The 14,232-nt window shown below is 40.2% G+C and overlaps 1 protein-coding gene across 2 annotated transcripts in view; it reads right to left on the reverse strand.

The window, feature by feature from the left end:
- Window positions 1-4,674: 4,674 nt before the first annotated feature.
- The window catches only part of jag2b (jagged canonical Notch ligand 2b), a 52,237-nt gene continuing 42,679 nt past the window's right edge, over window positions 4,675-14,232 (reverse strand). For both annotated transcript variants that reach the window (XM_078274345.1, XM_078274344.1), the window contains 9 exons: window positions 13,433-13,549; window positions 12,640-12,667; window positions 12,018-12,103; window positions 10,009-10,122; window positions 9,734-9,849; window positions 8,885-9,142; window positions 8,647-8,778; window positions 7,994-8,144; window positions 4,675-7,849 (listed from right to left, as the gene is read on the reverse strand). In XM_078274345.1, coding sequence (XP_078130471.1) covers window positions 7,320-7,849; window positions 7,994-8,144; window positions 8,647-8,778; window positions 8,885-9,142; window positions 9,734-9,849; window positions 10,009-10,122; window positions 12,018-12,103; window positions 12,640-12,667; window positions 13,433-13,549 — 1,532 coding nt within the window. In that variant the 3' untranslated portion in view covers window positions 4,675-7,319. The remainder of the gene's footprint in view (window positions 7,850-7,993; window positions 8,145-8,646; window positions 8,779-8,884; window positions 9,143-9,733; window positions 9,850-10,008; window positions 10,123-12,017; window positions 12,104-12,639; window positions 12,668-13,432; window positions 13,550-14,232) is intronic.

Consider the following 14,232-nt stretch of genomic DNA (forward strand, 5'->3'; position numbering starts at 1 on the left):
CCTTCTGCCCTACAAACTCCAACATGTGTGTTTTGAATGACTTCTATGGCTGTGATCTTCCTGTGTTACAGCAGGGAGGAAAAAAAGGCCAGTCCTTTACATTGACATTTGTAGCATCAATATGTCACTGTCAGATTAATTATGATTCTTTGATATAATTACAAAAAAACATGGTTGAGAAGATTTGTAGTCTCTACTAAACACCAGCAGTATTGTTACTAGTGTTTATATTAAAACTTTAAGGTCTCATACAAGCAGTAGAAGAATTAACTACATTAATTAAATATAGTATTTAAAGATTGACGTTTAAAGATTGATCGTTAAGGAACCCAAAGCCCCAAAAGACATAACGTAAGCACTGTTTTGATAATAGGTTCTAAACCAACCCTATGCATAGGCAGCCTTTTGCCCATTGTAACTTAGAGCTAAAACTATTAGCCATTTGATCAACCAAAAATTTATCAGCAACCATTTTGATAATCGATTAATCATTTACATAGATTTTTAAGCAAAAACGGCAAGAATTCACCAGCTTCTAAATGTAAGTAGTTCCTGTTTTCTTTGGGTTTGGGGTATGGACTGATGTTTGACAAGATATTTAAAAAGAAGTATTAGTTGCAGCCCTATTTTAAAATCTTTCCAATAAATATGTCACCTGTACATTGTCCACATGTTACCTGCAACTATAAATAAAAATACATACATTTCTTGTTCAAATTTGTGATTATCATAACTGATTATCACAAAGGGCTTCCTGCCCCTGCCCATTTATTTCAATTCAAATTCAAGTATACTTTTCTGTATCCTGTTATTTCTCTTAGTGTAACTGCTGAGTTTACCCACACAAACCATTTAAGTTTCCTCTCAACACATTTGTTTATTTAGACACAAACTAACACACGCACACACACACACACACACACACACACACACACACACACACAGTGAACAGTTGTCCCAGATAGCGCTGTAAGACTCATCACAGTTGCACTCCTGTCTGCCAAATTGGTAGCCCCCCCTCCCCCCTCCCACCTTCTGGTGCGGAGGGTATGTGTGAGGGTTACTGCAGCGGCAAGGCAGACCTGCAGTGCCAGCCAATACACACACAGACACAGTCAGTACACTGTGGCTTGTTTCCCTGCCTCAGTCAGCCCACAGTGCCAGCTGCAGCCCGCTGCCCACCAACACATGTTGGCTTGATGTCCCATGAGGGCCATGTTTGGTTTGTAACTTGTGTGTGTGTGTGTGTGTGTGTGTGTGTGTGTGTGTGTGTGAGAGGACAGAGGGCTTAGCCTAAAACCCTGTCACCCAGCTGCTTCCACTGTCAGATGGTCCCAAAGACCCACATCAACAGATGTACAGAGCAGTGACAGAAAGTAGGAGCACACACAAAATACCATCTCACAGTCAGTCAGTATACTGCCGTCTGCAGTGTGTAGGTGCATGTGTGTATTAAAGAGACTGCAACCTTCAGCCATTTTGAGCTCAGTGTAGTAGTACTATGTGTTTACAAATGCAGCGTACCGAGATGTCCTTGGCTTGTTGTAAAGAGCCACTTTTGGAATCTGGTGTCGGTTTACTGATGCAGTCTGGGATCAGTGTAGTAGTGGGGGGTACTGATACTGACAGGCACAAAGACAACTTGGCATCACACATCTACCTTGTACCAAGCAATGGCAATACATAAAGGGTTTTATGCTTAATTATAAGACATAAAAGAGGGAAAAAACATGTTCACTTGACATTACAATATTGATGGGTTAAATTCATATGCTGTACAGATTGAGAAGCCCAATGAGGCAAATAATTGATATCAGAATAAATAAATCAAGAGAAGGAGGAGGAGAACCACAATGCATTTTATCTGGATTTCTCTGTACTATAACTTAAGGTTTGGTGGTGTGATGTTCTGACCAGTTAAATCACATATTGAGAACAGACCAATAAATGCTGGACATTCACTACTAATAGTCAGGGCCTCTACCCTAAGTAACAGTTGTCACCTACATACAGTATTATACAGATACAAGCACCAAAAAGCAATTCACATGCAGAAAGAACACACAATATTCTGATATCCAAGTCATTAAAATCTCTTAATATGATGAAATGATGCTTGGACTACTGGACCAAACCCTTCTTAAAGTGAATTTACAGTCATCTGTATTTTAATATATCCATAAAAATGATCATCTCTCTTCCTCTCTACCCCTGCGACTCCATCACTTCCACAAAGCTGTGTAAGTCGATCCGGCCTTTCCGACAAGGGAAGGTCCTATTAGCGCCAGCCAGGGGCACCCATGGGAGCAGGGAGGAAAAGTGTCCCATCCCACCAACACTCCACACGGCATTATACCATTACTCATGAAACATTCACATCTTTATGTGGCCAGGATGATCACGCCAGCCTCCCATTGGCGGAGACCGGATCGGCCCACAACAGGAGATGAGGTTCTATTGGTGTGATGGAAGCGAGAGTAGAGAGTGATGGCAGGATGACGGGGAGGCTAGTGAGGTTATTGGATCGATCGATCCAGTCCGCCTTCAGCCCTCACAGATGAGGGCAAGGGCAAGGACTGCAGGGTTTCAGAAGATTGTTATTCTTGTGCGAGTGGCAACAGATGGAGGGTGAGAGTAAATCTTGATATCTTGAATCTTGATAAAACTATTTAGTTAAGAGTCAACATTAACAAATCTGCAATTGAGCTATTAAACTGAGCAGAGCTGAATTGACGTATCATTTGTCTCTAACATCTCTTCCTCTACACCAGTACTATGGAGATGAATGCAATTTTATTTTTGTTTAAAAATACTGAACGATTTCATTTGAAAATCTTACTGGAAGCGTCACATTTGGTCGGAATGATCCAAAAACATTACTGTGAACTGCTTCCCCTGAAAATACTTTTTACTGAAGAAATATTCATATGAAGTGAGAAAACAAGCTTTTTTGTGATTGGGGTCTGGTGACCTTTTAAAGCATTGGAGAACATTTGCCAAACACATACTTATTATTATTACGTTTTATTATAATTTTACCATTTAAACAGTAATGAAAACATTAGGTGAAATGTAGTTGATTGAACTGAGGCATTAAACATACATATACTGTTAATAAATTGTGCTCAGAACAAGCAGAGACTAGGTAAAATATAATATCTCAGTAGCAGCAGTGATACAGGTTAGCAAGAAGTTTCCTATACACATCCAGCAGGCAAGGAACAACATTGGCATTCATTTGTAGATTTGTTTCTGTCCCTCTGATTGCTGTTAAGTCCAATATCCAGTCTGCTTTTAGCTCTGTTTTTTTTTAGCTCCTGAGGGAAAAATCTGGCTCTTTAGCTTGCTAAATTCTATGTGCTAATTTAGTTAGCATCAAAGTTGGGATACTACCTGCTGTTTTGTGATTGACAGGTAGTGTACAGTGGGTTTATCTGAGCCTTTACTGTGAAAACCTCAACCTGGTGCAGCTGATCAATTATTGGTGACATTGTATTTAACTGTCTAACTGTAATCTGATGGTGGCATGTTTTCTGTATGCCTCATGCATTAACGCAATTACTACATCAGATTGGTTTAGGAAGCAAAACTAAAAAGTTATTAATAGTTTCAAGTAGAGATGGTCCAATACCATTTCTTGCTTCCTGATACCGTTTCCGATACATGAACTTGCGTATCGGCCGATACCGAGTACTGATCCGATACCAGTGCGTCATATATTTTATTATGTTTTAACAGCTGTATGCTACTATCCCTGTTTGTATGTGGTTTGATTTCTACCTTTGTTGTACGACCTGGCTCAGGTTTAACCTTTTGTGAAACATGAACAAACATGAACCTTATTTCATTATCCAGCTTGACAGTCAAGTCATAACAGAAAAACAAACTACTTTAAAGTAGATTTTCTTTGGGCTAAATTACGTGGTATCAGATCTGTGCATAAACTCTTACTTTCCGATACCAGCATTTTAGGCAGTATCGGAGGCTTTTCCGATACTGGTATCGGTATTGGAACATCTCTAGTTTTAAGTGAACATAATGGATTAAGTAGTACATATTAGCACCCGGTCCATATTGAATAAAATTAGTTAGTTTTGCAAGTTTTGTCAACTGCTGTCAAGAATGAACAGTCAAGCTTGATTATTAAACATGGATAAAAGCTCCTAAAAAGTTTGAACATCTACAGTACCATGAGAACTGAGCAAACTCCATCTGCTGATGAAGGCCGTCGGATGTGGTCGAAAGTTTAAGCACAAGTGGACCTTTAGATCAATGTGGTATGAATTCAGATGTCAATGTTGACACGTTTTGGTATATGGATATCCAGCATGCCAGCGAGTGTTGTGTACTGCAAACCAAGTATATAAATATATTCTGTCACTTTACCTTTATATACTGTACTTACTGTTATACCTATATGTATATTTATAACATTCCTGTTTAGTTTATTTTTTGCAATACTGTCTACTTAAATTTGTTACTTTATTCATATTATAGCCCTATATTGTATCTTTTACTATTTTGTCTTAGATTGTCTTAGAGAGGTTTTGCTTTTACTTGCATACTATGTTTTACTATACTCGATTTTCTTTTTTAAAAGATATTTAATGGGCATTGTTGGAGGGTGCCAACGATGGCTTCTCTGTAATTGTTGGGGACATAAGAATCAAGAACTTGAACTTGAACAAAACTGCTTTAATAAATAACTGTGATGATGATTTAGAACAATGAAACATCCACTAAAAGAAATGGAAAACTTTGTATAAAATGAACTAATGTCACTTGTGGAATAAAATGTATACACTATTCATATTCAGCTTTTAACACCAGCAGTGATGCATCTTTAATTCTATATTTTGCTGTGTCCCATTTACAGAAAATACGATGCCGTTTTGAGACAATGACATGAAATGAAAAAAGGGGTCATTTTGAACCGAGTTGGTAACTATAAAAAAAACAAAAAAAAAAAAAAAAAAAAAAAAACAAACACACCTGAATGGTAGCAAAACATCTGCAACTGCAAATATTGTTCCCTTCATTAAAGCCTTTAAACCAAACATGAAGCTAATGCATGTCCACATTTGACCGACTGACATCCACATTCATGACACTCAAGAGTCGTGGTGGACTTTTTTTTTTTTCAAATCCTCCATTAAGTGTTTTATTCCAGAAATCTCCATGACAGCAAAGTGAGACAAGGAGAGCACTTTACTCAGGCGAATAAAACACGCCACTATACAACACACAATGTTTTAAAGCGTTACTTTCCTTAATAGTGAAAACAAACCAACATAAAAAGATGACCATTGATACAAATAGAATGCATTACTCATTACATTAAGGCACCTGAAAGAAAAGGGTTTGTGATGGGTTTAGAAATGGTTTGAGAACTTTTTAAGGCTATAATGTTGGCAGCTTTCCAACACTGCCTGCCAAAAGCTACTGGTGAATTTTCTTGTTAACCAAATCCTGAATAAACAACCAAAATCAGTGATACCGCTAATAGAGAGTAATTCAAAACTGACTAGAGTCTAAAGAGCAAACGACGACTGGATCAAATAATTCCAATTGGCAGATTTGTTAGTGCAAATTTGGCCACACTCATATTTGTGATGCCACAATAGGCGTTCTCCATTCGCCATCAAGCAAAACACCTACTGTGACATCAAGGATTGAGGAGTGGCCATAACGGCAACTGTCAGTCTCTAAATACCAATGTGACAGAACTTTCCTACCCCATTTGATACATTTTTGACTTCCTCTTTATGACAAAATAAAAATCTGTTTTGCGATGCAATCATGAAAGAACACAGATTAATCATTTATACATCTAGCTAATACAGGTTTTCTTCAATAGAGAAAATTAAGTCCTATAGAATTTGGATTTATTTGCATCCAAAAACTATCCATAATGCTTGCCGTCTTAGACTAATAGGTTAATATTGCCATGCTGGTAGAAGAATTACAGTGCAAAGGTAGCTGAAGATTGAGACCAAATCTAGTAATGTTGTACCACATATAGCCAGAAAAGAAATAGTGTTTTATTATTAAAATTGTAAATGAAAGTAGCTTTCTATCTTTTGGCCAGTTATTTTAGGGTAACGGTATAATGTTAAAGTTGAAAGGCATCACTGATTTGCCGTAAAGACATTGTCACATCAGCAGCTGTGGCTGTTAGTCACAAAAAAAGAAATGCGTCCTCATGACTAACAATTTATAAACCCTTCAGAAATTCCTTCATAGATGGTACCTCATTGTAAAAGTTCTTAACTGTGGGACTTTGGATATGAAGTGTCATAAAACGTGCCTATTTTGACTGGCATAAATAAAAGGAATGGCGTTGTAAAAAAAAATAAAAATAAAATTAATCATAACAATAATAATAAAAATGTGTGACTTGTCTTTAAGTTACTTATTTCAAATATACACAGCGACTCCTTTAGTATTTACACATATATACAGAGTATTCATTTCTGTTTTGATTAAATACCTTGAATGGTGTTGCTGTGAAATTGAACTCTAGATGTACACTTGTATCCCTTTGAGATTTTGAGAACACGGAGGTCAAACTGGGCAGCGCGACTTGGAGCCTCGACACGGCTCTTAGAAAGGCACTTGCTACCAACTCAAATACTGCAAAAAATCCTCAAACAGAGCTTTCAGCCAAGACAACTGAGAGACAGGAGAAAAAAAAATGGAAGGCCACATTGTAGGCACTGGGGTTTCTGTCCCCTCTCCCCTCCAGGCCAAGTGTTTTGGTAAGGCTGGCGCATGACGGCCACAGGTGGATCGGTGGGCAAAACCGGAAAGAGACAGAGCAACTGTGGCTGCAACAGGCCATTTCCCTCAAAACCCTTCCTTTACTGTCCCTTTAATTTGTATCTGCCCTCCCACAGACACTGAACAGGAGCCCGCTGACAATTTAACAAAATCATAATCATCTGTAAACAAGTAAATCTTTATACAGGTTTTTGTTTTTCCTCCTCTCGATGATTCATTGTTTTTTTTAAATGGTACAATTCCATAAACAAAAATTGCAAAGAGCTTCTTTTGCCCCCTGAAAAATTGTTACATTTCAGCTCCTTCTGTACATAATTAAAGAAAAATAAGTGAACAGAAGCAAAAAAGGATGTTCACTGTACTTTAGCCTCCGTAATAAAAAATTATTTCAGGTGACAGTGACAAAAACATGAAAACAAAGAACGGCCTATTAAAACACAAAGCCTTTTTTCTTTTCAAAAGTAGTCCAAAAATAAGAATAGTCTACTGCCTTGCAGCTTTTAATCGCTTCCACATTGCGAGTACTTTGTTTAAATTTCCTATACACAATGGTCTCTGAGGTCTTTTTGACCAGTCAAGACAGCACTGACATTTTTCCAGCGGTTGTCTTTGGGGCAGTAGCCTGGGGTCCGGTGGGGCGCTTTGAGGGGTGAACTGGAGCTGTGCATGGTACAGATCACTCCCCCACTGGACTGCATTGCAGTTTTAGAGTAATTATAAACTGGCTGCTTTCCCGCCTCTGCTCCACCACACTCCTCTTCGAGCTCAAGCTCGCCTTCCGTCTCCTCCTCCTCCTCCTCCTCCCCTTCATCACACGTCCGATAGGAGGGGCCCATGAGCTTTTTGCGCTCCTGCTCGGCGTCCCTGTTGCTTTCTTTCAGCTGCTGCTGCTGCTGACGTCCCACGACTGGCCGAAGTGGCTGCCACTGGTTGTTCACGTTGTCGTCGTCGGCTGATCGTGCATTCCTCTCACGCTCTTTTCTCCGTTTGCGTGTCCACCAAACACATACAATGATGCAGAAGAGGCAGAGCAAGCAGAAGACCACACAAAGTAGAGGCACCAGGTAATCTGTTGACATCAAGATTTACAAGGGATGAAAAGGAGGACAAGGAATAGTAATCAGTAGAAGTAGTGAGAAGTCACCAATGAGGAACTGAATGAGGGCCACAACAAACCCTTGTGGTACACCTTTGTTAAGTACTTGTTACTCACCCACTGAGTGGGGCATGACCTGTGTTTCCACTTTGACCTCAATGACTGCCAGCATTACGGTGCTGTTGTGTGGCTTGGACAAGCTGCCCACTATGGCGCTGGCTGCCTCCTGGATTAGACTGTGGTCTGGTAGATCCTCTGGCTGGAAAGACTGAGAACCAAATCAGAGAACAGGGAAGAAATGAGACAAAACAGATAAGAACAGAACAAGCATCAAGGTTCATGCACCCAAAACAAAAACATAAAAAAGGAGGCAAACAAGAGCATTCAAGTGATAATTAGTGCATTTAAAAAATGTCTAAGCTATTCCTTTAACTTAATTTAGGATTATGCAGCCTGTAATCACAACATATGTCACTTTGACTCTTAGGTGACAATTTTTAATTGAAGACAACAGGTTGTGCAGCAAGGTTGTGCACAATCGTAGGGTTGACTGTCTTGTACAAGTTGCCAAAGAGCAGAACTTGTTGTTTGGGAATTTGGGTCCCAACCAACTGAAACTGTGCGGGCCAAACTGGGTATAAGACCTAATGGCCTCCAACACTGTGCTACTCAGCCAAAATGGGGTAATTTTAATAACACTGTACAAACTATAGTGAACAGTGTGCTAAGCCAAGAATAGGACAACGTACAAACTTGGAACATTCACTTACTATAGCCACCTCTACAGAATCCTGATTCGAATGAGAGAGGTCACACAGCAGGAGAAGGGCATGTTCTTTTGCCAAGCTTCGGGTGTCAGGAAGATACCTCAGCTCATAGCAGATGTTCTCCACTGTTGTTCCCTACACACACACACACACACACACACGGAACAAAATATAAACCACTGCTTGAAAATGTGGCAGCACGACTGCAATGGGAGAGGGTTTCTGTGAAGAGATGACTCACAGGTGGTACTTTGTCTCTGTTGAAAACGAGTGTTATGCGGCCACAGCTGTTGTCCAAATGCCCAGTGTTTGGCTGGCATTTGGTGGTTGCTTGTGGAGGTGAGGGTCTAGCCATGGAACAAACCCCCCACTGATGGCAAGGGGGGTTGAAGCAGGTGAGATAACTGTGCTCCAGACACTCCCGTCCAGCCGGGCAGGACTGCTGTCTCTGGTCATGGCCTGAAGACTGGAGCAGGCAGGGACGACGACCACACAGCACCTGGTGTCAGAGTTAACAAAATATTCACCTACATGTAGTCTCCTAAAACATGTATAATGGTATTACCCTGCATGTTGCCTTATTGGGACAACCAGAAAATGTTAGCTATCATCTCATTTAGGGCTGCAAATAACATTTTCATTATTGATTAATCTCTTAAGACTCTTGACTAATTCATTGATCATTTTGCCTATTAAATGTCAGAAAATAAAGAAAGTCCATCACAGTTTACCAAAACCCAATGTTTCATCCAAACAACAGTCAAAGAGGCAAATAATTAGTTCACTATCATTTAAGACAAAGAATAGCAGCAAGACCATCAAATGTTAGATTAATCGATTATCAAAATAGTTACAATTTTCTGCCAATCAAAGGTTATTGTTTCAGCTTTGATCTCATTTACGGTCACAGCATAATTGAAAATGTTTCTAGTAAAATGAGTGATGTTAAGTGGTTAGTCGATATTTAAAATGTTGCACAATTAATTTTAAATGTACATGTAGTAAAACAATACAAAATGAGTACAACAAAGGAATTGAACATATTACAACAACAACAAAGACAACTGTTTATTAAAAAGGGCCATGTTACCTTTGTACAGTCCACTTTGCCATTGATGCAATGGCAGCTGTTGCACTCTTCCTCCCAGCGGCTGCCATGGGGAAACTGCAGCCCAGCATAGTGGCAAATCTTTCCAATACCTATAACTACATACAGACAGACAGAGACATGTTAAACTTCTGTGGCAGGAAGTATGTAGTAATGAGTGCATTCTGCACATTGAGTACAAACTTTGACTACATAAACTACAGGATGGAGTGGATAAATGAGTAAATGACTTGAATGAGCATTAGAGATGGATTTACACTCTTGGCATCGGGCTCCTGATCTACCAAGCGGACAGATGCAGCGGAAACCATTGATCTCATCCACACAGGTGGCGCCATAGGCACATGGTGAAGACTGGCACTCGTTTATGTCTGTGAAGGGAAGAGGAGCATCACATTTAAGTTGGACACAAGGCCCTGGATCTTAACATTTTTAGCTAATGACCCTTTATTGCCGAGTATAGGCTCGGTCACACTAGAAAGTGGCACAGCAAAATTGCCCCATGTCTTTGTGAAATAATTAGCTTGGTGACGTGGGAACTACTCATAGGGCTTGTTGGTAATCAACTGTAGCTGCCTAGCAAACCGCTAGTCTATATCCACTACGTTCCACTTCCGGGATTGCTCCGTTGCCGTCGGAAATTTCACCAGATTTCATTCTTTTCAGCCGGATGTCCATTACCTTCTGTTTTGTTTGTGTTGGAATTTTAAACTCCGGTGGATTTATGAGGACTATGGTTAACTGCTCTTCAGATCTCTGAAGGGCAAATCGAGACAGATAGCTAGACTCTCTCTCCAATCGGAGTTTCTGTTGCATGACTAAAACAAATTTTTTAACATACACATGTTCCACCAAAACAAGTTCCTTCCTGAGTTCCCAATTCTGCAGCGGTACCACAGCTTTTCGGTGCTTAGCGCTGCCCATGACGATTGTAATTAGTTTAAAGAAATGCCAATAAACCAGAGCATGTTTTTTTTCTCCCATCCCGGAATGCTGTGTGGACTAGCCAGACCCTCCTCCGCAGCACTGTGGAGGAAGGTCTGGCAACGCGAGACTAGCAAGCCGCTAACATGCTAGCACTGGTCAGTCAATAGCTCTCTGGACCTCTTTCTATATTTTCTGTTCTGGGCTGTTTACTTGTACAAGCTTGCTAACTTACAGTTAGCTTGTTTGCTAACAGGATAATGTTTTACGACGTTTTATGAAAACATTTTGTACGATTTAATTCTGCCTCAGAAATGTCTGCAAACCATTCCTCTTTTGTGAAGCAGTTTACATTCCGACAGAGTAGCTTAAAATTGGATGGAGCAACCTCCATTTTGGACAGTCCAACTCCCTTAAAAAGTTCAGCACTGTCAAAACAGCTTGTTGTTACCAAAATTGAATTCAACATGAAAAATTTGCACAGATTAAAATGTACCCCTGCCAGCTAATCCATTAACCATAGCAATGCCAATACAATTTACTGATTTTACATGCACAATTTTTAGAAAATAAACTAAAGTTTTATGGCAGTAATGTTTTTTCCTCGTATTACCTATCATCTCGTGACCCCTCTGATTTATCTTGTGGTTTCTTGGGGGCAATAGCAGCCAGTCAAGATCAAAAAGTAAACGTTTGTGCAAAATAGTACATCCCAATTATTTAACAGAACCAAATACTGTAGGCCTATGTTTTAAATCACTAAACCACATTTCATTTAATAAATTAGTAAATTGTGCACACGTTTGACTACCAATTTCAGCAGCTCTTTGAGGGACACACATGAATTGTGCCTTCCCACCAAAATCACTGGGAACGCTGGCCATTGTCACCTAAGTTTCACATGAACACAGTCTGGATGAGAATTCTCAAATTCAAGCCTGACAGAAAAGGTGAACGCTATCCGGCCGAAACAAAAGAGCAGAGAACAAGAATTTCAGGGTCACTGGGTAATTTGTCTTCCGTGTGTGTTTGTGTGACTGTGTGAGTATGGAGGAGGGATGACCTCTGGCCCCTGTGGCGTTAAAGGACCGAGAAAAAGGGAGAGGGCGGCGTCCTGGTCTTACATTTAGGTGTCAAGTGTCCATCTCTTCCTTGTCCACCCCTTTTCCTTTTAGTCTTTCCTCGCTCCACCTATCCATCTTCTTAATCATACCATGTTGCTATTGCTGTGTTAGGATCTTGTAAATCAAGAATCAGGATCTTGATTTTAAATGTTTTAGTTGGGGGTTTTGCATGTTTGCTCTGCATCGAAAAGCATGTAAAGTAGCACGTCATTACTCACTGATTCGACAGTCTGGTCCAGCGAAACCAGGAGCGCACTCGCAGCGAAACCAGTTGACTCCATCGACACAGATCCCGCCATTGTAACTGAAGAGAGGGAAGAAATATAAAACGATAAGATGAGGCTGTACAAGAGATACATCCTTTCCAGTTGCAACAACAAAGCACATCGTTTTTGTGTGTGGGTGTGTATATGTGGTGGTGGTTGTGGTGGTCACAAGGCTCAATTCAACTCATCAATACAAGCCTCCACCTTTCAGATGCTAATTGGTGTGTCCAGTCCCTCCTCTCCCCTACTCTCATCATGCCTCTCCTTCCATTCCTCCTCAAAGCCCAGCTCCCCCCCAGGTCGCACGGGAAGAATGGACACGTATGCCTGCCCCCCCGCCACTCCACCCCCCCAACCTGCATTCACCATGGGGAAGGTGGGACTCTTGTCTCCCCCACCTCCAAAAAACCTCTTTCTATCCTATTCAATATCCAAGCCCCCTCCTCTGAGAGATGCCCCTTTGAGGCTTGATTTAACGACAACTTCCACTGTTTTAGCGGCCCTTCACCCCTTCAGCCTGCAAGGTCTGTGTTAAGTGTGGAGATGAGAGAGACAGGGATTGGGGGGTACATACCATGGATGAGGGTTGCAGTCATTTATATCTGTTGGAAGAGAATGACAAAAAGGAGACATTTTGTGTTGAGTTGTTACAGTGCCATATGTGTCATTTTTCATTGCCTTCATAAAATGTTCAGATATTCAAGATAAAATATTTACTATTCAGCTTATGTTTGCTGCTGTTCTAACATCAGATCAGACCACATGTATAAGGAGTTATAGGCAGCTATGATCTAAAACACATATCCTGTGACTCTTTATATATTGAAGTTATCTTGTAATAACACACACATTCCTATTTTATTATAACTGATACTTGCCAAGCTCATACAATGGTACATTAATGTTGGAATATCACATCCCATGTGAGCTGGTCAGTTTTGGCTGTATTAGAGTGTCAGGAGATCATGGCAATTGTCGGTTTATAACTTATATACTCATGGTTACAATTACAGAGAAGCCCTCCCCAACTGTGGGCTGTCCCCAATCAGTCTTGGATAAATCACACATTTGCTTATGTTACTTGGGATACAGTCACATTTTAAGCTCTTAGATATTGCAGGTGCTGTGATACACAGAATGACACTTTGAAACATCACTTCATAAAGTTTTGTAAACCAAAATAATTTGATACACAGTTGTTATATTGGTACTGAAGATCCGTTCTAAGAAAGCAACAATATAATGTTACATCACATCAAAAAACTGCACATGAGGGCCTTAACAGTCATAATGAGTACATTATAGCTGTGAGCATGGTGACTTTTATGTCAGTTATATGCAAAGCTACTGTACATATAGGAACTAACTTTGGCCACAGGTGGGGCCCTCCCAGCCCTCTTTGCAGATACAGGTGAAGGTGTCTCCTCCTCCCACACAGGTTCCACCATTGGAACAAGGACTGGAGGCGCATGTATTGTTCTTGGCTGTGGGAAGAGAGAAAGCGTTAGTCAAAGATCACAGATCCAAAAAACAGAAATAGTATAAACAGCATACTGGCACCATAAATCCAATATGAGAGTACACTAGCAATAAAACATGCAACTAAAATTTTGCTATTTTCCTGACCTTATCTAACATGAAATGTTGCACCATAACTCTAATTAAGGCATTTAAATTGTTGCCAACAACAACCTTGAAAACTGTTTGAATCAATAATATTGTGATATGCTGTCAATAATATTAGGCTTGTAAGGCTTGTTGCTAATATACTCTGAATTTGTTCTTAGAGGTAGCCACCTACTTATGACTAAGATGGATTGTTTGACATATACTTATATATTGTACAGTGAATGCCGGTGAAAACCCCTTAATCGGAATGCATTTAATAGCCAAACTTTGACTGTACAGTATCCTTTAATCAGGGTTGGGTACCGAAACACAGTGCCAATAGGGCACCGGTTCCGACGTAAACGGTAGTAAAGAGACCGAATAAGAACGAAAATTCCGGTGCCTGACTTTTTTTTTTTCCCAGAAGCGTCGCTGCACGGGACGCTACGTTACCGTTAGCTAGTAGCTGGATTAAACACAATGGTTAAAATGCTGACAGTTTACGTTAAGCGGTGTAAAGTGTGACTGTATTTCCCTGTAGAGGATTCCAACACCGGGA

This window comes from Sander vitreus, chromosome 18 (genome assembly GCF_031162955.1).
Source record: "Sander vitreus isolate 19-12246 chromosome 18, sanVit1, whole genome shotgun sequence".
NCBI classification, from domain to species: Eukaryota; Metazoa; Chordata; class Actinopteri; order Perciformes; family Percidae; genus Sander; species Sander vitreus.